The sequence below is a fragment of the Meriones unguiculatus genome, chromosome 16 (assembly GCF_030254825.1).
Source record: "Meriones unguiculatus strain TT.TT164.6M chromosome 16, Bangor_MerUng_6.1, whole genome shotgun sequence".
Taxonomy (NCBI): Eukaryota; Metazoa; Chordata; class Mammalia; order Rodentia; family Muridae; genus Meriones; species Meriones unguiculatus.
The window spans coordinates 39,540,500-39,565,186 of NC_083363.1; the positions used below are offsets into that span (position 1 = coordinate 39,540,500).

Here is a 24,687-nt window from a genome sequence, read left to right on the forward strand (position 1 = left end):
AAGACTCACATACACAGGCATTTCGTTTGACATTCTTTTGCATTGAAATCTTTCTTTTGGCCATGTGATATTCCTTAATTACCATACTTTAAAAAGGGTCTTGGTGCTTCTCTTACAGTGATTCCTTTTTTTTTTTTTTTTAAATCTTTCTTTTATCCATTTTCTTATTCTTGGAAGTTTACGTTTTTGTGTGAATTTCCAAAACAGTGTGTGACATTCAGTTGAAAACATTGGTGGGATCTTTACTGAGATGGCATTGAGCTTAGAGACTACTATCAGACTAGTCACAAACCTTTTATTTTTACACCCGAGAGAAAGGATGTGGGCCATGCATTGATGTCTTGTCGTAACTGTGATTTGTAACAGTTCCATAAAATTTTAGTTCATCTGTGATTGACAATATATATATTTTTATCACTTTGAAGATTATTTTTACTTCTGTCACGAATGGCATGGTGTGTAACTTGTTATCGTATGTTCATTTCACTATTAATTTTTCAAACTTTCTCCCAGTCTCTGGGTCATGAGTTTTTAGAGTAGGCTTCTTTGCACACACCCTTGAAGGTGTCATTCATTCCCATAGACTGTATTTTCTAAGCAATGAAGTACCCACAGAAGGGTCAAAGTTTCTACCATGATAGTTAGAGCAAGGTCCAATAGGTTTTTATGGCAAGGAGGTTTTGCTCATTTGCAACAATGCTTTGGACGAGGCCTGCTTGTGTTCTCTCACTGGTCTTGTTTTCTGTCCACATCGCAGCTGTATCGGTAAGTACATGTCTACTTGTATAGACGCTTAAAAGCATCTTTTGTAGTCAAAGGTACCCACTTTGTGTTCATTCATTTCCTTCCAGATTAAGCATCTTTCGAATGGACATGGTAAGAGGCATTTCACATGCAGTTCTTCCAAGTTTTCTTTAACAAGATTCAACAAGTTTTCTTCAACAACATTCTTTTTCCTCATGTTTTGACAGACCATGATATAGGGGGTGGCAAACAGAAGGACATTCCAGAAATCAACTTAGGTGAGTTCAGTGTCTGAAATATTGAGGCCTTCAAATCATTTGTTGATTATTTTAATTAACTGCTTGATTAAATACTTTGAGACAAAGTCTCTCTATGTAGTCCTGGATGGCTTGGAAATTGCTAGGGCGGATTAAGCTAGCATCCACCCTTCTGCCTCTACTTCCAAAGAATCAGGACCACAGATGGGCACCACTACGCCCATGAAAGGATTTAAATCAAAGTGATAATAGGATCACCTTTTGGAGAGACACATTTTTTGGTGCTTACTGGCACTAGATGTTTCTAGAAAATGATAGTGCTGGAAAGAAAGGGAATCACATTAGATTGTGCATATATTCATGTCAATAGGTGTGTGTGTGTGTGTCTGTCTGTGTGTGTGTGTGTGTAGGCCAGAAGTCAGTTTCAGTTACATTTCTCCATGAACTATCCATCCTGAGAAATAGAAATAGAGAAAACAAGTAGAGAAAGGATGTGAGCCATGCATTGAGAGATGAGATCTCTCTTTGGTCAGTGAGACCCAGGGATCTATACACTTCTGCCTTTTTATCTTTGGGATTAAATTGTTCCTGGGTTTTTACTTGGGTACTGAGCCCCAAAGTCAGATCCTCATGCTTGTTCAGCCTCCATTTTACCAACTAAGCCATCACCCCAGACCTGAGGTTAGCTTTTCCTAAAAGAGCTAGGGAGCCCTTACTGGATCTAAGATTATGCAACAAGTTTTCTGTTTATGAAGATTTAGTATGTTCTAGCTCCTAGTTTGAATTAAGGGGGATAAGTGATTAATTATTCTACTTGTTAAAAAAAGAAAACTAGAAAGACTAAAAAGAAATCCTATTTAGTAGGAGAAAGATCCCAAGCCGGACTGGCTCGTCAGATGTACTGGTGACTAGCTGATGAGGCATAAGGAAGTGGTAAATATATTCCTGTTTAGATAGCTTGTTCAGAAATGTATTGAGGAAAGACATAGAGATGTTACCTGTCTTGTCTCTGCGTTCTGCTTCCGGGGTTTTAGAGAAGTCTTTGCATGGTGATATCTTTGGCTGGGGCTGGTGTCAGCAGCAGGACACCTGATCACAAACCCCTTAGAGTTTGCAGCGACATCCATATCTAGTGTCACCTCTATCTTGTAATGGGGTAAATGCGGTTTTCCTTTTCCAGAAAGACACAGGAAACTTCCCATGACTAGAGACTCATCCAGGATAGCAGGTTACAGCAGTAGCCCCCCTCCAGGTCTTTAGACCTAAACCGCAGTAGCTTACTGCTGTTGGAAGATGACAGAACTCAAAAGCACCCCAATAATGGGTGTGATGGCTAATACTTGTAACTCCAGCACTGGGGAGGTGGATGCAGGAATATCTGAGTTCAAGGCTATCCTTGGCTACACAGAGAGGTCACAGTCAACCTGAACTATATGAGATCATGTTTATAAAGTGAAAGAATGGACAAAATGCTGGTTCTCCAGTTGCTTAGGGGAAAGAGTGTGGTATTTTGTGATCAGTGTTAACATTTAGTGTTTATTTGGCATTTTTTTTCTTATGACGATGATTTTGTTGTTGCTGTTTTGAGACATGGCTTCTCTGTTGTAGCCCTGGCTGTTCTAGAAACTCACTTTGTAGACCAGGCTGGCCTTGAACTCTGAAATCGGTCTTCTTCTGCCTCCTGAGTGCTGGGATTAAAGGTGTGTGCCCCATGCCTGAGTGATCATTAGGCATTTCTGTTGGGAGCACATTTTAAAGCACTTTTATAGGTATTATCTATCATTTCATTCTCACATGTCTATACATTTTTGGATTTTCATGGTCCCTCCTATAGTTAAGGAAACAACAGGATAATAATTAATTAAAGGCCAAGAGTTGAACCCAGGCAGGCCTCTGTTGTACATTTTTAATTACAGTAAAGTTAAAAATGAATTAACTAAATATTATTTTAAGATGTAAGTGGTATTCTTTAAATGCCTGGGAAGTTTTCCTGTGATCTTTCCCTCTAAGAATCTTAGTTTTAGAAGTTTTTTGAGGTCATGGTTAAGCAAGCCAAGCAGTGTGTGTGTGTGTTGGTCCATCTGCAAAGCAGGGCTTAGAGACATATACAGCCTTGAATGGATCTGCAGGTCATCCCCAGGTATTCATCATCACATGGGCACTGTCCCAGGTTTAGTCGGAGGCTGCCTTCATCCTCTTCGGATGAATTCATTTACCTAGGTGAAGGGAAGGGGGGCATGAAGGGCTGGGCTGGGACACCAGCTGTAATGCTCACTTGGACAATGACCTCCTCATTCATGACTCCTCTCTGGGCTCCATGTTTTTCCCTTTAAGTAAGAAAAGCCTAAGAGTTCATGATCAACATGATCCCTTCTAATTCATCTTAGTTATAAGGTTATTTTTAAAAACATTATTATCTTATATGTATGGAGGTTTCTACTGCATGTATGTTTGTGCACCATGTGCATGCCTGCTACCCACATAGGCCAGAAAAGGGGATTGGAACCCCTGGAACTGGTGTTACAGATGCTTGCAAGCTGCCATGTAGGTGCTGAGAATTGAACTCAGGTCCACAGCAAGAACAAGCAGTGTTCTTAACCACTGAGCCAACTCTCCAGGCCAGTTCTAAGGTTCTCAAAGAAGGTTTTTTTTTATTCTAAAAATTTATTCTAAAATTACTGACTGTTCCCATTTAACTCAGAGGGAAAAGTTTGCAGTTTCAAAAAGAGATCGATGACTGCACGAGATGAAAGATTTATAATAACCAAGATTAATTGTATCGTGACATGCCTTCTATTAATGCTCACTTCAAATATCCTTTTGTTTTCAAATCCACCCCAGATGCAGGCCTGAACCTCTTTCAAGGAGACATCCTTCTGCCAGTGAGTGCTACCAATGACACAATGCTGCACCTCGGGAATTGTGGCCCCCCTGGAGGCTCAACCTGTGCCCTAGGCTAGCTCCACATTGAACACCATGGGGAGGAAGCAAAGATGCATAATACCTGTGTCAATAAGGCATCCCTATAGTTGAGAGTAATAAAAAACATCAAAAATCACAGAAAAGTATACGGTCATCAAATAGTTTGTTTATCCAATTTTTCCCAATAAGCAAAGGATAGGAAGGAAATGTTCCGGTGTGTTTGCAGGAGGTGTGCAGAGTTAGCAGTTACCTGGCCCCTTCATTTTGGTCTTATTAATGTCGCTGCATCATGTCTAAGGAGTTCCCATTGTTTTTACAATGAGAAGATAAACTCCCTATGTTAGTTGGATTCACGGTGGTATGAAGTGAGTGGGGGTTATGAAGGTAATCTTTGGCACTGGGCTTCTCAGTCATCTTTGGTTGTTTGTTGTTTTTTTTTAATTTTCTTTCTTTTTGTGTTTTGTTTTGTTTTTCCATTTTGATAGTATTACTTAATCTGCAAAGTAGCTGGTTCTCTGATGGCGTTTTTTGTCCTTTGTTTTGTTTTTTATATATACACTTAGTTTCCGTTGGTCCTCCTCCCCACTCATTGCCCTTCCCCATCTTCCCAATCCCCATCCATGATCAAATGCTTTCATCTGTTGTGCTCTCCCCTCCACTTCACATCACTGCTGTTCTATCACCCCACTCGTCCTTCTCCTTGTGAGCCTCCTCTTTGTATTCTCATGAGTCCCATTCTTGTTTCCTGACCCCTTTCCATCTTCTCTTCCACCCAAATACTAAAATAGAAATATTAAGAGTCAGAAGCTAGGACCTACCTGTGTGAGAGAACAGGCAGTGTTTACTTTTCTACACCTGGGAAATGGGGCATGTGCACACAATGGAATTTTATCCAGCTGTAAATGCAAATAAAACTGGTGGGAAAAGAAATGGAACCGGACAATAAGTCTGCTTTTGTTTTCTCACAGGCAACCAGAAATGCCCTGAGAGATCCAACAAGCAGATGGAAGTTCCCCATTCCATACATTCTGGCTGACAATCTTGGTAATGGAGGTCTTTCTTAACCAGAGATGGGTAAACTTTTCTCTCCCCTTTCTCCTCTTCATCAGCCTCAGACCAATACATAAATCTCCCTGAAGATTCTTTATCTCATGGGAAGAAACCCATGACTTTTTTTTTTTAACCAGTCTGCAAGAGTGTCGAAGAATAAGTCAAGGATGACTCAGTCAGTCAAGTGCTTGCTTTGTAAGCCTTGAGAATGTGAGTTCAATCCCCAGTGACCCCATTAAAAAACAAACAAACAAACAAACAAACAAACAAACAAAAAACCTCTGGCAGACTGACGCATGCTTATAAGCCCAATGCTTGAAGGTAGAGGCCCTTGAGGGCCTGGGCCAGCCAGCCCAATCTACTTGGTGAACTCCGGGACAATAAGAGACCCTGCCTCAAAATAGAGTGAATTTCACCTGAGGAGCAACCTCCAAAATTAACTTTTGACCCCCACACACATCCAAACTTGCACATGTGTACCCACCACAACACAAACATGCACAGACACAGATACAGACACACGGGAGCAGACACCGTCAAAAGTTACTGCGCACATTTAAGTGTTAGTAGGATCAGGAAAACTACGAAGAACAAAACCGTTAGGGGAAACTTGACATCGTAATGGTAAAGTTTTGTGCTTGAGTGTTACAAAGGCTGAGCTGAGTATAGAATGAGGATGCTATTTCCAGCACATTGATTTCTTCTCTTTTTGTTGCCATGGGAACCATAACATGTTTTGGAGAAATAGAAAAGCATATAGTACTCATGGTTAAGTTCTGTTTTCTAAAATATTAACAACTTTGGCTTTCTCTTTCTCTTAAGATGAAGATCTGTACACTTTGCATTTTAGTCACTGATAGAAATATTAATTGGTAGAAAACGAGCGACTTTTAGGTACCATGAGCAGGTGCTGGCTGATCCTCAAGTAACTGACTAATAACACTGCCGCAAAGACTCCTTGAATGACAGAGAGGATGGGAGGAGAAGCCAGGGCAAGGCTGCATCATCTTGCTGGGTATCTGGCCTCTCCAGACTCTCAACCTATGTAGATTGCGTTTAAGTATTCTCCAGTGGCTGTTGCCACTGCTGCTTTTAACACTTCTTCCATCGAACAGATGAAAAACACTATTGTTCTCAGCTATTTATCTGCAATTAAGTCTTAACCCCCACATCCTTGTAAATTGACAGCATCCTTGTAAATTCCCTGAGTAAATACTCCCTGGAGCACGATTTAAGGAACCACCTTGGAAAAAGTGTTTTTTTTCCAGTTGCCACTTTTCTTCCTGGTTCTCTCATCGCATGGCCCCTCATGTGCCAAGGAATCCCAGACTGTGCCTTTTCCTGATATTTTTCTGGACCTTTGCTTTAGCTCAGCGAAGTTATGACAGGGTTTCTCAGCATGCCTAAGACTCCTCTGTGCTTAGTTGGTAAAGAGCGTTCATGGTTCATGAAGGGTTACTCCTAGCACCCCACACAGCAGCATGGTGGGGAACCCCCTAACCTTGGTAGATAAAGTCATGGGAATCCAAAGTTCAAGGCCAAGAAAACTTCTTTGAATTTAACTGGTATTCAAGCTTCTCCAATCTGTAAGATAATGGTAAATGAGCAAGTATGAAAAATCTTAGGTCATCCTTTTCTCAAACATCCTTCTTGCCTCTCCCATATTCCAGAAAGTAAATGCAAATACATTGGGCTTGTTGATATTTTCCCACTAGTTACTGAGGCACTGAGGTTCATTGTTTAAGTGTCTCCATGACTCTTTGACCATCTGTAATTTTCTCTTAAAAATCATTCCGCAAATTTTCCATTTTGAAAATAATCCTGTATTCAGTTACTTTGCTTTTTGTTATGACCGAATACCTGACAAATTAACTTAAGAAGAGGAGGGGGGCAGTCTGTACTGCCATGATTCGTAAAGTAAAGCCTTAATAGACATAGACACTTTAAGTGGAATGTATAGTAAAACCATTGTGTCTTGCTTTGAGTGAAGTGATTCAGTGAAGCCTTTGCTGTGTTTGGGTTAATCAGTGGAGGCTGAGAAATTGTTTTGAGACTGTTTTGCCCTTGAAGAAATGTGTCTTTGGGAAGTCGGCACTTGGAGCGATGCAGGAGATTGCAGCTGCTCCGACCTTGGTCCTAAGACACTCTTGGAAAACCTGGAGTTCTTACTTTTGGTTATGGCTAGCTCTCATGGGCAGTGAAGGCAAAATAACTTTGGTAGTTGGAAACTCTCCCAGCCCCAGCTAACCCTGTATAATGTTTGAATAAAGTAACTAGAGTGAGCTAGCTGGGTGTCAGTCTTTTCCAAGAAGGCTGATCCCCTCTGCTCCTTCAGAAAATGAAGGCTCAGCCTTTCTGTGAGCTTCTATCTGTCCTGTGACCGACATCAATCAATACCTTCCGGTTTGAAAAGTCCGTCGCAGAGGGGATGGTGTGGTGGCAGCAGCAGAAGGCAGCTGGTCGCATGGCCTACAGTGTCTGGAAGCAGAGAGAAATGAATGCTGGTGCTCAGCTCAGCTCTCTTTCTCTGTTTTATTCATCTCAGGATCCCAGCCCAATGGCGTGGTGTTCCGTCCCCCCCTCCCCGTGTCCACACCGGGTCTTCCCTCTGCAGTTAAACTTACTCGGAATACCTTCTTAGATCCACCCAGAGCCTTGTTTCCATGGTGATTCAGAATTTTCATTTCTTTCATATAAAGTTTATTTCTCTGCTGAGAGTCTCCATTGCTCTCTCTTTTTCTTCAAATCCTTGAACAAATACACAATCGTACTTTAAGCTCTTTGTTAACTCTAGCATTGGAGTTCTCCTGGACTCTGTAGATCATGTTTTGTCACACACTGATGTTTTTTGACTCTGTACTGGAGTGCTGTGGATATTACCCTGTGGCGAGAGACGCTATGTGCTGTCCTGTCGTGTTCCTCAGAATGCTGTTAATTTTTTGAATTACTGTGCCAAGGATTTGGCTGGCGTTTTGGAGGCTTGGCTTTGGTCTTGGTCTTACTTCAAAACAGATCCCAGAATGCTGGGACATAGTGTTGACTCTTAAGCCTCCTGGGTCTCTCTGGGGTTTTAGTGGAATGCCCAAGGATTTTCCCAGCCCCTCCAATTTCATGCGGCTAAAACTCCTTGTCATTGTTTGTTTCGCTGTTGCTATAAAAGCAAACTGCGGGGTGAAAGCTCTTATTTCCTCTTGTAGCCCTCAGGCCAACAGTCCATCTCTGAGCAAACTAGAGGCAGGAACTGCAGCAGAGACCACAGGGGTGCGCTGCCCACTGGCTTGCTCTCAGGGATTCCTGGCTTTGCTTTCTTATACAATCAAGGACCTCCTGTCGAGGGATGGCACTGCCCACACACTGGGCTGGGCGTTTCCACACCAGTGAGTAATCAGGAAAATTCTCCCATAGACTTGCCTATAGGCCAGGCTGATAGAGGCAGTTCCTCAGTCGTAGCTTCTTCCTCGGTGACTTGAGCTTGTGTCAAGCTGACCAAAACCTCAGCAAGCTCACCCCTGATTCTCTTTCTACCATGGCGGGCAGCAGGTGAGGTGTTGCTCAGTTTGGTCAACATTCAATGCTCCAATGGTTACTTCTCAGTAAGATACATAGAGCTTCTTCCGTTTATTCAAAGCTTGTTTGTTTGATGAGAATTGTGGCGTGGGTTGTTTGTAGACTCTGTGACCACCTCTCCTTCCTCCTCAACCATGGCTTCTGGTTTTCCTTGATTTTCTTCTCCCAATTCCTCTTTGAATTTCCATCCACCCAGACTGAAACTCAGTCCAAGAGTCTTCCCTGGGAGATGCCTACTTAGCAGATTCATGCTTGCACTCAGATTCATGTTTGCATTCATCCTTTCTCACATGAGGAGTACTGTGGAACAGCAACACCGGCATTTTCTTTTCATGAACAATTCTCCTCTACTTTCTGTCCTAGTAATTGTTTTTAACCTCAAGTTTTTTCAGTTTGTAACTGTTACCTGTGGAGGGATTTGTACTTAGAGCTTCAGAAACCCTCAAAAGAGATTCCCCAGCCAAATACAATGAGCTTTTCAGTCCACACAGCCTGCCCTGCACAGTCACCGAGCATCTGAAATTGGCTCTCCTCCTATAATTTCATCCATGCCTAAGAAGAGCTAGTGATTGACAGAACAAGGCAAAATTATGTATAATTTACCATGTCAGGACCTTCTGCAGGGAATGGAGACAACAATAAGGCTTATAGAAAGCCTCCTTTAGCTGAAGAAGCTAACCCATCCCAATGCTGCGGGCACACACCCAGGGAAATCAGTATTCTCTTCCAGTGAAAGGAGGCCATGCAGAATGGCTGTATTTCCTTTTTCTCTTTTCAGTGATGTTGGGATGGGTTTTCTATAACCACAACAGAGTTTCTGGTTCTCTTTTCACAGCTTGTTCAAGAGTGGAAAGGGAGACAGAGATTGACTTTCATAGTAGCCAGCAGAAGTCCTTGAATCAGCTTGATGCTAACAGAAAAAGCAAACCAGAACAGTGTGTGATGTTTAATCAATGTAGTTAGTATATCCATCTCCTTAGTGTGATGAAAGGCAGGCATGACACTGGATCTGTAGCTAAAACCTTACATCCTGGTAGGAAGCAGAAAAAGAGACACTGGGCCTGAAATGGGCTTTGGGGTTTCCAAAGGCCCCCTACTCTCCACGCAGTGACACACCCTCTTCCAACAAGGCCACACCTCCTCATCCTTCCAAATAGTTCCACTAACTGGGAACCAAGTGTTTACACACATGTGCCTATGGGCGCCATTCTCATTCAAACCCCACATTCCACTTCCTGGCCCTTGTGGACTTGGAGACACATCATAACGCAAAATTCATTCAGCCCAACATTGTTTTTTAAGTTTCTATTCTAGATACTAATACTGTGTTAGATGAAGAGTTCAACCTTTTTTAGGTTGATTCTTTACTCTGTTCACTTTGTTCCTTGGTGGTGTGGAAGAGTCTTAGTTTGATATAACATCACTTATATATTTTTTGCTTTGGGGGGTCTCTGCCAAAATATAGCATTGCCTGTACGGATGTGTTGAATTGCTCCCCCTATTCTGTCTTCATGCGGATAGCCAGGTTCCCCAGCCTCATTTATTGAAAGGCTGCTTTTTTTCCAATGCATGGTTTGCTGCAATGGAAAATAATATAGTGTCCAGAATTTTACAGTCAACAAAGACACTAAGGACTTCCTCCTCCCCTCCATCTGTCTCTCTCTCCCTTTGACAGAATCTTACTCTAGAGCTGAGGTTGTCCTTGAACTTAAGTTAATTTTCACAAGTGCTAAAATAATACACGTGAGCCACCTTGCCCAGCTAAGGACTATTTGCTTACTGATGTTGCCACGACCTTATGATGTACGCACTGTGAACGCTCCAAGGCAGCACTTTGATAAATGAAAGCCATGATGTGGTCACTTGGCAAACTTCCAAGGCTTATAATTATTTTTAGTGAATAGAGGAAATAAAGTGTGCAGAAGCAAGGGTCTCACTATCCACAGCTTGGAGGACTTTTTAACTGAGCTTTCACCCTCCTGTGAGTCGAGTGGGGAAAGAATGCACATGAAGAAAATTGTAATCTCAGTTCTCTGGAGTGTCCCTCCTTTCTAATCTGTTCCGGTCATGGGCAGAACTGCGCTGTGTATGGTGTTGGCTGACTGGTTTTGCCTACTCTCTGCTGCTCTAACATGTGGAGGCAAGGTAACCCCTTGTGTGTTTCTTTTGCTTTGAGAACCTTCATGCCTCTCTAAACTGTGCTTCTCTCCGTCTAGTGGGAATTTTTTAAATAATGGGTCTTATTTAGCCCAGGGTTATCCTTAAACTCCTGATCCTTCTGCTTGCATCTCCCAAGTGCTAAGATTGTAGACATACAGGAGCATGCCTGAAGTATGTGGGGCTGAGGACGAACTCAAGACCGGAGCATGCTAGGCAAGCACTCTACCAGCAGAGATGCATCCGCAGTCTAGCAAGTTAATTGTTTTAGTCTGGGAAAGGGACCGCTCATTCTGTACCTTCTTTACAAGGTGCTGTATCCCTACATACAAGAGCTAGGGTGATTTGCAAGCCATTTCTGCTTTCTACTCTGCCACATGACTCTTCTTAGGCAAAGCTCTGAATGAAGGGGAGAAAAAAGGATAAAAAAGCCAGATGTTGTTCTATGGTTTAGCTTGGCTTTGTACACTCACAAGCTTCCACCCTGAGTCACATCGATCTTCCAAACTATGAACCAGCACGATGTCTGTGACAAACTTCAACTTTACTTTCCAAGGAACTGAGTTGATGACCAACAACAACAACAACAAAAATCTACATGGAATCTCTGTGTATTTTTCATATCAGTGGTACAGTCTTCTGTATACTATAAGCTACGGCTGTTTTTCCAAAATCTAAATAATGCTTGTCAATGTTTTACAGATCTGAATGCCAAAGGAGCCATTCTCAAAGCCTTCGAGATGTTCCGCCTAAAGTCTTGTGTGGATTTCAAGCCCTATGAAGGGGAGAGCTCATACATCATCTTCCAGCAATTCTCTGGGTTAGTATGAGATGTTATAAAGCAGGAAAAACCTGTGTCTTTCAGTTTCTAAGATGACACACATCTATTTTTAAAAGCTAAACTAAAAGACACTAAGAAAAAAAGCAAAAGCGGATCTTTCACTGTTTTCAGCTTCTGAACCATCTCTGTAGCTTTGCTCTTCTTTTTTGGGATACATAGCACTTGAATCAGCATTCAAAGGTGCAGGATGCTAACAATTTAGAGAAGTAGATAGGTAAGACAATGTGAGCATTGCCAAGCAATTTGCAATCCCCGGCAGCACTGAAGATTACCAGCAGAGCTTTTCCTATCAATCTAGATTTCACAGTGTCAGGCCAAAAGGAGATTGTTTGTAGGAAATTCTAGGTGTTCTAACAGAAGAAAATTGAATTTATGAGAAAAGAAAAAAAAAAGAGTTTTGGATAGAGAGGGCAAGGGACATTCCATGATTAAACTTAGGGAGTCTTTTAAGATTCCCTAATCCACCAGTTTTTGAGGGAAGTTTGAGGTTCTTCTTGCTGAGGGCCTTTCAGAAGGAAGTGAGACAGTGGATCAGTGACTCTTACTGCTATGTGCCAATTCCTATGATAAGCAATTTAAAGGAAGAAGGATTTATTCTGGCTTACAAGGTGGGAAGGAATATAGTTTATGTGAGGAAGGCATGGTGACAGGAGGGTAAGTTGGCTGGGACAGAACATCCTTAGTGTAGAATAAATTGTCTAAGATAATCTCAGGGTTTGAAAACTTAACAAAACCACCAATCCCTGAGCATGAAATCCCACCACTCCCTGAGCCTACAAACCCACCAATCCTTGAACATGAAAACCCACAAATCCCTGGGCTTGGCTTGAAATCTCACCAGCCTCAACCCTAGGAACCAACCTGAAAAACTCCACCCCCAAGAAACCCAGTATAAGCCTGTCTCCAGCTTAGTTCCCTGTTGCTTCTTGCCTAAGTAGAAGGAAGCTTTGGGCTCTTCTTGCCTAGGATCCTTTGACACGAGGTAGGCAGTCTTCCCCGTGTGATCAGACTATCTCCCAAACTGTGAAGTTCTGCATTCGTTAACTCGCTTCATTAAGGATATATTTCACAACCATGAAGATTGCCTGTGCTCCTTATAAGGGATTTGGGAATTCCCTAAAGATAGAATTTAAATCAGCCACAGCCATCACTAAAAGGCAGTATTTTAATCTAAAAGCAATAATGTTGCTCTTCGGCATGCCCTGTGGCTTTACACAAGGGAAAAAGAATACCAGGTTTCCTTTCCTTGATGCCCTGTTATGATCAGTTTGCGTGCAGGGAAAAAAGGCTTTTAAGATAAATTTTCACTCTAAGCTGGCATAGGAGAACACAGCGGTTGCTTGCTGAAAACATCCCGTATTTGACTCTTTTCTTGCCACGGAGCCATCAATACATGGAAATTCTTTCCTTTCTGGTCTTTTAAAAGCCCCCTTTTAACCTTTCAGTGTTGAATTGATCCAAGCAACTGTACCTGTCCTCTTTCCTATACGTATACTAAACTTGGCCTTTAGGAACAAAGTTGTGGCTGGAGTAAGTGTTGATGCTGTGACGTACAGCACACTAACTTAATACTGTATCAGATATTTCCAAACAGAAAGAAGAGAGTGTTTTGAATGAGGCTGCAGCCCCAGTCACTCTAGAGTCTGGCTAGCCAGGCTGCTCTGGGATCCCATCTCTGCCTTTCAAGTTCTGGGGCTACAAAGTGTCTCTCTCTCCTACTGCTGTCTTTTAAGTGGATGCTGGGGATTTGAACTCTGGTCCTCAATCTTGCATAGCAAGTGTTTCCCTAAGCAATCTCCCCAGCCTGCAATTAAAAAAAAATCAAACCTAACTTTTTACTTTTTGTCCTAGAATCTTATAAATTACCATTTGAAATATATAAATTATCTATAAATACGGCTCTATGAAAGCATCTTCCCCTCCTCCCCCTTTAAAGGTGCTGGTCTATGGTTGGTGATCAACACGTGGGACAGAACCTTTCCATTGGCCAGGGCTGTGACTATAAGGCCATCATTGAACATGAGATCCTGCATGCTCTAGGATTTTACCATGAGCAGTCAAGGACTGACCGGGATGACTATGTGACCATCTGGTGGGATGAAATTATTCCAGGTGCGTATGAACCCAGCATCATGGGGAAGAGCCTGCTACTGTCATTACAGCTTTCTGGGAACATCTGTGGGAGGCCCAGGCCGACTCTGGGCCAGGAGAGTCAGCTTCTCTGGGGGGAGGGAGTGGGGGGAGACAAGAGCTGTGCTGATATGGTCACAACTGAGAGTCGAATGGCTCACGAGGGGGTCACTTGAAAGTCAGAGCTGTGTGCTTGGGGTCAATGTTTTGTTAAAACTCAATCTAAAAACCTATTTTCTTGTTGTGATGAGTAAAGGGACTTGGACTTCAGAGGTCATTAGGGCTGTTTTCTGCGGGGAAGCTTCAGAAGGCTAATGGCAGGATGAGAACAACCAGAAAACACACTCTGCAGGGTTTTATGTATGTGTGCTCATGTGTATATGTGTATATTTGTATGCGTAAGTATATGCATTTTATGCGTGTGTGTGTGTGTCTGCTAGTTGCTTTTAATGCCAACTTGATACAGGTTAGGGTCACTTGGGAAAAAATAATTTTAGTTGACAAAATGCCTGGACAGAATTGGCCTGTAGGCGAGCCTGTAGGGCACTTTCTTGATAGTGATGATTCATCAGGGAGGGACCGGCCTTTTCGTGAGCAGTGCCACAGCTGGGCAAATAGTCCTGGGATGTTCAGAAAAACCAGGCTGAGCAAGCCAGGAATCACCCCTCCTTCACAGCCTCTGCTTCAGTTCCTGCTTCCGGGAACTGACTTCCTCTAACGATGATAGACTGTGATGTGAAACTCTGAGCTGAAATAAACCCTTTCCTCTCAAGTTGCTTTTGCCTATAATGTTTTACCACATCAGTAGAAACCTAGCTAAGACAATGTGTATGTTTATGTGTGTATGTGTGTGAATATATGTGTGGCGTAAGCAATGAGTACATGCACATGTACACACATATATGTTTTCATATATATGGGCATGTATGTATATGTGCTTTAATGTACATGTATGCAGGACTGAGTGTATGCATGTATGTATATATGTGTGTTTATGTATATATGTGTGGACCTCTGTGTGTATATATGTATGTAAGCATGTGTGCCTGTGTATGTACGTATGTGTATGTATGTGTATGAGTATGTACACATGCATCCAGGCTTTGAATGTAGAAATTAGATCAGAATGTGGAAAAGCATTCTTTCAAGTCATGATGAAAGTAAATAATGAAACTTGACTACAGTAGAAATGACTGCACTCTTGCTTGAGTAAATAATTTTTATTTATATTTGAGTTTCACGAATAGATTCATACGTGACAGTGTGTATGTAGTAACTTGACTTTTAGGGGCTTGTGAGGACTGGTCAAGCTTCAAAGTTAAATTCGATCCAGTGCAGACTTCTATCAGCACAGCTCACGTCGGGAAAAAGGGTCAGTGGTCCTTACCGAAGGGCGGATAGAGCTCGCTAATTCATCAGACTTCTCTATGTGGCTTCTCAACCCGTGTCCCTCCCTGCGCATCATATTTTGGTAATACCATGGAAAAATAACAGGAAAGCTGTAACTTGTAAAGGCCTTATTGTCACCGGCATGCAACACACACACACACACACACACACACACACACAATCAATGCATCCTACCACCTAAGCACTGAGACCAAACAGCGGTCTAAGCTGAGGGTTCTCTGTTCCTTGAGGGTAGTTTGGAAATGTTTTTCCTCAGACGTGAAATTTCAGATGAGACTTAATGTGTTTGGCTCTCAGAGCTGATTGTACCCTAAATGGGTGTGTAGGGGAAACGAAGAATGGACTCACAGGCAAAAGTATCACATTAACTGGCTATAAGCTTTAGGGCTCTCTTAGATTCCACCTATATTTGCCTACAGGTCTGAATTTCTTACCTCCCTACACATACAGCTGGCTTTGCTGAAAATTTCTTCAGCACACACACACACACACACGTCCTATTTTTGTGTCATGAGGGAAATAAAACTCAGTGACTTTTAAAAACAGTTTGAAGGCAAATGATGTTACCCAAGTGAACCCACACTGGCTGGTACAATCTGCAATTTACTCAGTGCTGGTGGAGCCACGGCTGCTCCGCACATACCTACCTCCTATCTTTATTTCCATCATGTACAATCCTGTTTATCTAATTTACCTGCAATCACTGGATTACTGTTCTCCAGGGAGACAGAAACCCAACAGTGAGTCCTCCTCCCCACAGTCACTTGTGCCTATTTTTGTATGTCGTCTCCAGCCCACACGGCCCTGAATTTAACCCAAGGCCACTGCACGGGTTATGATGCAGTGTCCGTTCCCATCCTCTGGGTCCAGATACTGTTTTCCTCTCCTCAACTAGGGAAAGGATTCAGCTTCTGAGGCTGAGCAGAGGTTGACGAGCTATCGTCCTGTGAGTCGCGTAGCTGCTTTTACAGTGGAAACAACCACAACCATTGTTCTATGTGTTGTGTATGTATAATTTTCCTCTCTCCGAGGAAGAAATTGAACATCTCTCAACTCTCCCTGTCTGGGTAAATGAAACAGTAAATTATTGGTGACTGGTCAGTTTCAGGACATTGATTCAGCTGTGGAATTATCTCTTCAAGTTGCACCACATCTTATCTCTTCCCTAATGTTTACCTCAACATGTTACCTTTGCTAGGAATCTTTTTTATCTTTTTATCTTATTTTTCCTTACGTATCTTCTTCCCAGACCAAAGAGCATGAGCTTGGATCAGCATGATTCTTTCTTGCCAGCTGTTTGCTTTCCCTTTGATCCTTGGATTTCGTGTCCCTAACACATAAAGAACTGGCCCTGAGAAAGATGGACGGACCTGGTGATGGGTGTGCTTGGTTTTTAGGAGCTATATCTTAAACGTAATCCTGATTAGTTCCTTTAATTCAAAAATTTCCTCTCTTTTTGTTTATGGTTCTTTCCTTAGATTTGCTATTTTGCCTTCATTCTAAAAGCCACACACATACACACTCTCTCATACAATTACATGAAGTACTTGTAACACATATAATATAGCATATATAACATATGTGTATTTTAGAACATGGATATTTCATGATTGTTCCAACAATCTTATGCATACCATTTTATGAAACATATTATGACATCAATGGATTAGTGCTAATAATCAGCAGCGTATATTATTTTATATATTCTAACTGTAAGTGCATACATATATATATTAGCTGAAGATGCGATATTTCCATTTTTGAGATAGCTGAGCAACTAGGTAAAGAGGGAGGGTTGGAGAGAATGACCCGTCTGAGCCGTACCTGAGGGTTCTCTCCCCAACAGACTACAAACACAACTTCGACACTTACGATGACAAAAGCATCACGGACCTCAACACGCCCTATGATTACGAGTCCGTGATGCACTACGAACCGTTCTCCTTTAACAAGAATGAACTCGTCCCTACCATCACCACCAAGATCCCCGAGTTCAACGGCGTCATTGGGCAGCGCCTGGATTTCAGTGCCCTTGACTTAGAGAGACTGAATCGGATGTACAACTGCAGTGAGTACCTCTGTGCCTGAGGACTGGCTACAACGGCATACCCTCAGCCTCTGTCTCTTTTCATGAATGCTCTGGATAGCAGGTAGACTACATGACTTCAAGCATTCTCTCTCTAGAGAAAGTCATCTCGTAGGATGCATATGGGGCATGTGTGATTTGTAAGGTAACTGTATTGGGCAAATATTAGGAGCTGTTAGTATCTAGTTCCTCTGGCTTCCTTACAAAGGGTATATAATTAGGTAAAGGTCCAGATAGGTAATGGGCTTGAAAATGTGTTGTCCCCTGCAAAGGCTCTTCTTAAAGCACTCTAAAGCTTTGAGATGGGGCTGTGCTCCAACTTGTGCTCCAGCTGTGCTCAAAAGGTATAGAGAGCCCTAGCGAATACAAAACGCAGCGTGCTAGCTGTTTCATCCTTGGTCTCGAGTTCACGTTGGCCTATTTAGCAGGGAATAATTACTGGTCTCTATTCTCATTCTCTGAGTTACATGGTTCTGTGCCTATGTTCTAAGAGCCAACTTATGGCACTCAGGAAAAGGTCAGGAAAATGAAAGGCTTTTGTTTTGCTTCAACAGTGGTGCCTTAGTGGCTTAAGGTACTATCTGGAGTGAGATACCTCACATTTTAACCATGTGACAAAAATATCATATGTAGCCACAACGCATACCCTGTTGGACCACTGTGCCTTTGAGAAGACCAACATCTGTGGAATGATCCAGGGGACCATAGATGATGCTGACTGGGTTCGCAAAGACAGCAGTCAGCCCGGACAAGTGGATCACACCTTGCTGGGACAGTGCAAAGGTTGGTGATAGGCAAAAATCAGCACTCTGATATGGGGAATGGCTACCCGTGTATTTTGCCTTTTAAGTTTTTGTGTTAATTGTTAAACCTGAAAATCTGAACAAGGACAAAGACTATTTCTCATATCTTAATCATTAACTCAGTAAAAAGCATCCAAGCTGCATAAATGCAAGAGAACATTGAAATTACCTTCCACCCCTGCATTCAGGGAACCTTAATTAGACTCACTGGGTGACACAAAATAAATGACCTGAAAATAGGAATAAAACGTGTTAGAAAGAAATTCCACAGGAGTAATTGTGGGGCAGAAGAGGATGCATGTTATCAGAATGCATGTGTGGAAATGCCAAGGAATACATTCTAAAATATTATTAAATAAAAATAAAATAATGAAGATATATGTTTACCATAACAGAACCTGTTAAGGGCATACCTGCTTAATAACAAGATTTTACAGTGGAGGGTAGTGTTTGCAGGGCAGCACCCACCAGTGGCAATACCATGCTAGCCACACATACACTGCACAGTTTACAGTAGTCTCATAAAGGGCTAAGAGGAAACAGGCAAATTTCATTTTGATTCAAAGGGACTAGTATTATTAATTGTTACCAACATGAAAAACTTTAACTTTTTGTAGGAAGTATGTATACTATTGCTCCTCTTTTTTTTTTTTTTTTAAAGACAAGGTTTCTCTGTGTAGCCCTGGCTGTCCTGGAACTCACCTTGTAGACCAAGCTGAATTTGGAGATCCGCCTGCCTCTGCCTCCCGAGTGCTGGGATCAAAGGCGTGCGCCACCACTCCTGGCTTACGCTGTCACTCTTAAAGGAACTGCTTAGTTTGTACTGGCCTCACCTGGCACCCTTAGTGGTCATGAGTAGGTGTATCAGCAGGGGATCCGCTAGCTTATGTACTTCCTGTGTTTAACGAAAATCCATAAGGTCAAACAGATTTCAGTTTGAAATACAACTCCCTCCCTGACTGTCAAGGATGATAGGGAATTGCTAATGTGTACTTTTTCTTAAGAAGTCTGTTCACATTGACGAGACCCCTTACAACACAAAAATGCTAAACCTTTCTAAAGGAATGGAGGAATACAAGGCTTACAAAGTCTCCACTGGAGCCCTTAGCCTCCCTCTCTCGCTTCTCATATGTTCAACTGCCCTTTCTCTGGTGAGGTTTCTAAAATTCTATTCACTTATTTATTTATTTAGTTGTTCATTTATTTACGAGACAGAGTCTTACATGGCCCAGGTTAGATGCAAAATTGCTATGCAGAGGACAGCAACCTTGAACATCTGATCATCCTGCTCTACTTTCCAAGTAATGGCATTCTGAGATGAACCACCAGGATCCCTTTAAGCTGTACTGAGGATTAAATTGGGATTCCACTGGAGCTATATCTCTAGCCCCTTTAAAATGTTCATTTAAGCATCTTTTTATCATGTATCTGTCATAGAAAAGTCATATCAAGCCTCTCTGAAAGCAGGTGGGGTTACAGGTTATAATGACCCTTTCAAGGCTAAACTATTTATTTAAAATCTCTTGGCCCATGTCAGCCTGAGAGTAGATTAGATTTCCTTCCAGAATAGTTAGCTAAATGCCAGGCCACCAAGAAGAATGTGAGGTCATAAAATATTGCACCCTTTCCCTGACCCTGGTAGAGGAGGAAAAGACCCATCACCCAGTATTCAAAGGGTCATCAATCCTGAAATTGTAAATTGCAGCTGTCACCTGTGATCTGTCCTCTTCTGTGTGTTCACTACTAGGCTAATAGTCAACTTCCAGAGAGACAGGGAGATGATTGCAGAAGATTTTTCTGGGAGAATGTTCTAGATCCCTCGTAGGAGAGGACCACACCCCAGAAGGAATGTATGGAGAAAACTCTGGTAATTTAGCTAGACCATCTCTGTCATGAGTCCTGCATTCAAAAGACCCTTTGCTAGAGAATGCTTTCTCTGCTCAGGGAGACGTCAAAAGCCTGAGGGGTCCCCAGCGGCAGACCCCACCCATTTGACACTCACAGGACAGAGCAGAAAGACCAGTCAGGTGGCTGGAGCATGGATTCAGACCTCCCAGGTGGTAGACTCTCGTGGATTTTTATTTCTCAGTTCTGACACTAACATGGATTTAACTTTCTTCTTTAGTCTTACTCCATAGTTTTTCTTTATATTCAGGTGAAGTTTTTAATCAGCCCCTTGTATGTCTCAAATGAACCATTCTATGGAAGAGTAGAGAGGATTCTTAGCACTGATTATAGACCCTGTCTGATTGGTTAGAAACAGCAGTTTCAACCCATACTGTGCCACCCAGTGGCTCACAACATCCTGGGGATCTGATGCCCTCTTCTGGCGTGCAGGCGTACATGCAGATAGAACACTCATCTACATAAAATAAACAAATGAAATCAACCCAATTGCGATGAACATTTGAAATCCAAACCATAAACCTGAACTGTTCCTTACAAAATAAGGAGATCAGCTCTTTTCCAAGTGATGGACCTCTAATTTAAACTAGGAAGCTGGCAAAGAAAACAGAATTCATCTTACAAATAGCAACTCCCATCAAACTTCGATTGACGCCTGTGTGCATGTAAGGCAGACGTTTATATTTTACAAACTTGGGGAAAAGACAATCAAATGTGCAAGCTGAGATCATCTGTAATTTCTGCATTCCAGAGGTTAAGACAGGGAGATCATGAGTTTAAAACCAGCCTGGCCTACATAGAGAATCTTCTCTCCAAAAATAAATAAGGATAAATAAGGATAAATTAAATAAATACATGAGAAGAACTGCACCCATTGAGGACGGATGTTTATGAACAAGTAGGCTTTGTTTTCTGTTCCTCGAAGAAGTTCTAGCTTTGGGTGCCTGGGCTTTTGTTTCCTGCCTTAGTGTGTCTGGGTAGATGGTCCTGTGTGTAGATCATAGGAAGGCAGAGACGGGACATTGGGCTGCTCTCTCCACAGGTGCCGGCTACTTCATGTACTTCAGCACCAGCTCGGGGGTCACAGGAGAGGCAGCGCTTCTGGAGTCTCGGATCCTTTACCCCAAGAGGAAGCAGCAGTGCTTGCAGTTTTTTTATAAGATGACAGGAAGCCCTGCAGACAGGCTCGTCATCTGGGTGAGACAGGATGACAACACGGGCATTGTGCGCAAGCTGGTCAAGATACAGACCTTTCAAGGTATCTAGAGCCACCACAGGACTGTGCAAACCCAGGGCAGTGCTCACCTTCTCCTGCTTCTCCCTCCCACCATCCCTCCCTTCCTTCTGTTGCCTTCTCTTCCTCCTTCCACTTTTCCTCTACCTCCTTCTCAGCTTCCTCCGGACACTCTTCTGAAAGTCTGCCATAACCTCTGGCATGTTTTACCAGAATGTTTGAAGCGCTGGAAAGTTAAGGGTTTAGGTGAGGCTCAAAGATATGTTTGTCAAAGATAGGTTTTGGGAGAGGCCGTATGATTACACAAATCCAAGAAAGTAGATGATTGAGAGGTGGAGACATGAAAGCAGAGGGATGCTAAGCAACTGCCCATAACTGCTTTTGCTTCTGTTTCAGGAAAACAAATGAGATCATTATTTAAAATGCTGAAGTACCTTGAAGTTTCCCTCATAAGGCCTCAAAAGGGGGTTCTGGTTACTTCAGCATTTTAAATAATGACGGGAACATAAGCCATTGACTCCACTGTAGACTAAGTATTGTTCTGTGTGTTTCTGGGGGTCAGAATGAAAACCTTTCGCTGCTAAGGGAGGCAGTGGAACGTGAGGGTCATTGGATTCAGCTCCTTAAATCTAAGCATTTCTAGTTTTGTTGTTGTTGCTTTTGTTGAGTCTTTCAGAACCAGAGACAAGCTTTTTCATTTTCCCGACCCAACAAAGAATTTCACAAAATGAGCCCTAGGAAGTAAATACTGTTTGCATTATATTAAACAGACTGCTACGCTTGAAAAAAGGAAACTTCCTGAGATGACCTTGGGAAGGGCTGTGTGTCTGATTACCTCTGCCTATTCCAACATCAGCTACCTGAGAACTCTGTGATCAGCCCCCGCCCCCCCTTTGAGGGTGTGGTTTGCTGTTCCTGGCTGTAATTAGGCAAAGCTGGTATGGTGGAAGGATGTCAGCAAGATGCCTTCTCTTTCTTTCTTTAATAATTAAAACTTTATTGTAAAGAGCTTAGAGATAAAAAGCATTACACAGTGAGGTTGGACATGCCCATATAGCATTTTAAAAATACCACATGGAATGTCCAAACATACAAGGAAGAGTCTAGACAGACAGATTTTTGGCAACAAGTCAGAGGCTGAACCATACAGAATTTACCCATTATTTGATTTTTGACTCCTAAAGTGTCTGTTTTATATAGTTCAGCCGAATGCACGGACATTTTAGTTTTAACAACAGGGTAAAGCATGCCGCGGCCGCAGCAAGTTCTCTGAGGAGAAAACCTGCAACTTTAAAAATAGTGGAAAGCAAAACCAACTAATGTTTGGATATCGATTGTAAAATAAAGCCTGGATGGGGGAGAGGGGGAGTGAGGAAGGAGGGGAGAGTGAGAGTGAGCACAATGGTATGTCTGTGGAGCGCAACGCTGCAGATGCTGGTTTTAAATATCACAGTATGGCCTTCTAACAAGTAGTTTCCCCTTACTAAACAAGAGACTGGGAAAAGCCGCTTAACGTGTTCATGATAACACCTCTGTTAGGAACTGCTGTGAAGAATGAATGAGGTAGGCCAAGTTCATCAACTGCTAACATCGACTGTCACAAACCTTCTTTGTCCTCAGGAGACTCTGATCACAACTGGAAAATTGCCCACGTGACACTCAGAGAAGAAAAGAAATTTCGCTATGTTTTCCAGGGCGCCAAGGGTGACCCTGGTAACTCAGACGGCGGTATTTACCTTGACGACATCACTCTGACGGAAACCCCCTGCCCTGTGGGGGTTTGGACCATCAGGAATATCTCCCAGGCCCTTGCAAACGTAGTGAAAGGAGACACGCTCCAGAGCCCTCAGTTCTACAGTTCTGAGGGCTACTGTGTGGGAGTGACCTTGTACCCCAATGGTAGGGTCACCAGTAACCCTGGTTACCTGGGACTGAGTTTTCACTTGTGCAGTGGGGAGAACGATATGATCCTGGAGTGGCCCGTGGAAAACAGACAGGCCATCATGACCATACTGGACCAGGAACCCGATCCCAGGAAGAGGATGTCCTTAAGCTTAATGTTCACTACCTCCAAGTACCAGACATCTTCAGGTGGGTGACGGAGCCCAAGAACTGTCCCTCGGTCTAGGATGCCAGCAGCAGTGTAAAAGATAATAGCATTCCTCTTGGCTTTCCCTTATGCATAGCAATGACGTAGGGGTGTGAGTGCAGCGTTATAGGTTGGTTTTCGTGTGTGTGTGTGTGTGTGTGTGTGTGTGTGTGTGTGTTTGTGTGTGTGTGTCCATATATGAGCACAGGCCAGAGGACAGCCTCAGTGCTACTTCTTAGGCACCATTTATCTTTCCTAGACATTAATTTTTTTATTGTTATAAAGCATGTGTGTGCATGTATGTATACACATTTGAGTTCAGGTGCTAGCAGAGGCATCAGACACCCTGGGCGTAGAGTTAGAACAGGCTGTGAGCTGCCTGATGAGGGTGCTGTGAAATGAACTTAGGTCCTCTGCAAGAGTAGTATGGACTCTTAACTACTGACTCTTAACTCTCCACATCCTTTCGACACAGGGTCTATTGTTAGTCTGGACTAGTCAAATAAACTCGACCAGCCAGGCAGAGAGCCCCAGGGATCTGCCTGCTACCACCGTCCCAGTGATGGGATTACAAGCATGTGCCACTATGCTTGGGTTTTTGTTGTTTTAAAGTGAATTCTGGGGGGTCAGATTCAGGTTTTCCTCTCAACGCCTTCTTTCCCCTAAATGTACCATCTGTCATCTATGACAAGCTTGTTCTGTGTCAGACTGAGCAATGGAGACTCAGGCTCCAAGAACTGAGCTCAGTCTGTAGAGAAGGCAGACATTGTCCATCAGAAACCCGGGCTTCATGAGACTTTCAATACAGAGTTAATGTGCTAAGTCTGAGACTGACTAAAATCAGTATGTCCATGAGATAAACTTACATCAACAAAAAAAGGGCTATTATTTTTTTTTTTCAGAACGGAGAGACATAAGCTGCAATAGTTATCAGTAGGTCTCCCTTAAGGAGGTCCCTTGATAGAAGACAAGCAAGGAGGTTTGAGGTTCTCCAGCTCTCTGCCCTTCTCATCTCTCAGCTCTGAGTTATGATTATCTTGTAAATAAAACAAAACCTTGATTTGTGCACACACTGTGTGTGTACTGTAGTGTAGTGTAGTTTGTAGTATGAGTATGTGTGTTTTAACAAAGTCCTTTGTGTTCGTCAAAGACAAGTTGGAGCATCCAGTATAAGAGCTAACAAGACTGTATGTCTCGTGTCACTCTGCAGCTATAAATGGCTCTGTCATCTGGGACAGGCCATCCAAGGTGGGATTCTATGACAAGGACTGTGACTGTTTTAGAAGCCTTGACTGGGGCTGGGGCCAGGCCATCTCCCACCAGCTACTGATGAGGAGAAGTTTCCTGAAAGATGACACTCTCATCATCTTTGTGGACTTTGAAGGTAAATTGCTAAACTTCCTGGGTCAACAATCCTACCTTCTACATGGCCTCTTGATTTACCTTGATTTTAAAGCAAGTCAGGGAAGTGAAAAAAAAATCTTTTTTTTTT

At 42.7% G+C, this 24,687-nt stretch overlaps 1 protein-coding gene across 1 annotated transcript in view; it reads left to right on the plus strand.

The window, feature by feature from the left end:
* Positions 1-666: 666 nt before the first annotated feature.
* The window catches only part of Mep1a (meprin A subunit alpha), a 28,707-nt gene continuing 4,686 nt past the window's right edge, over positions 667-24,687 (plus strand). Inside the window, exons 1-12 of the mRNA XM_021643186.2 lie at positions 667-765; positions 852-876; positions 972-1,022; positions 3,843-3,883; positions 4,892-4,967; positions 11,400-11,517; positions 13,475-13,650; positions 16,925-17,146; positions 17,798-17,947; positions 20,915-21,130; positions 22,727-23,197; positions 24,406-24,579. Coding sequence (XP_021498861.1) covers positions 667-765; positions 852-876; positions 972-1,022; positions 3,843-3,883; positions 4,892-4,967; positions 11,400-11,517; positions 13,475-13,650; positions 16,925-17,146; positions 17,798-17,947; positions 20,915-21,130; positions 22,727-23,197; positions 24,406-24,579 — 1,819 coding nt within the window. The remainder of the gene's footprint in view (positions 766-851; positions 877-971; positions 1,023-3,842; positions 3,884-4,891; positions 4,968-11,399; positions 11,518-13,474; positions 13,651-16,924; positions 17,147-17,797; positions 17,948-20,914; positions 21,131-22,726; positions 23,198-24,405; positions 24,580-24,687) is intronic.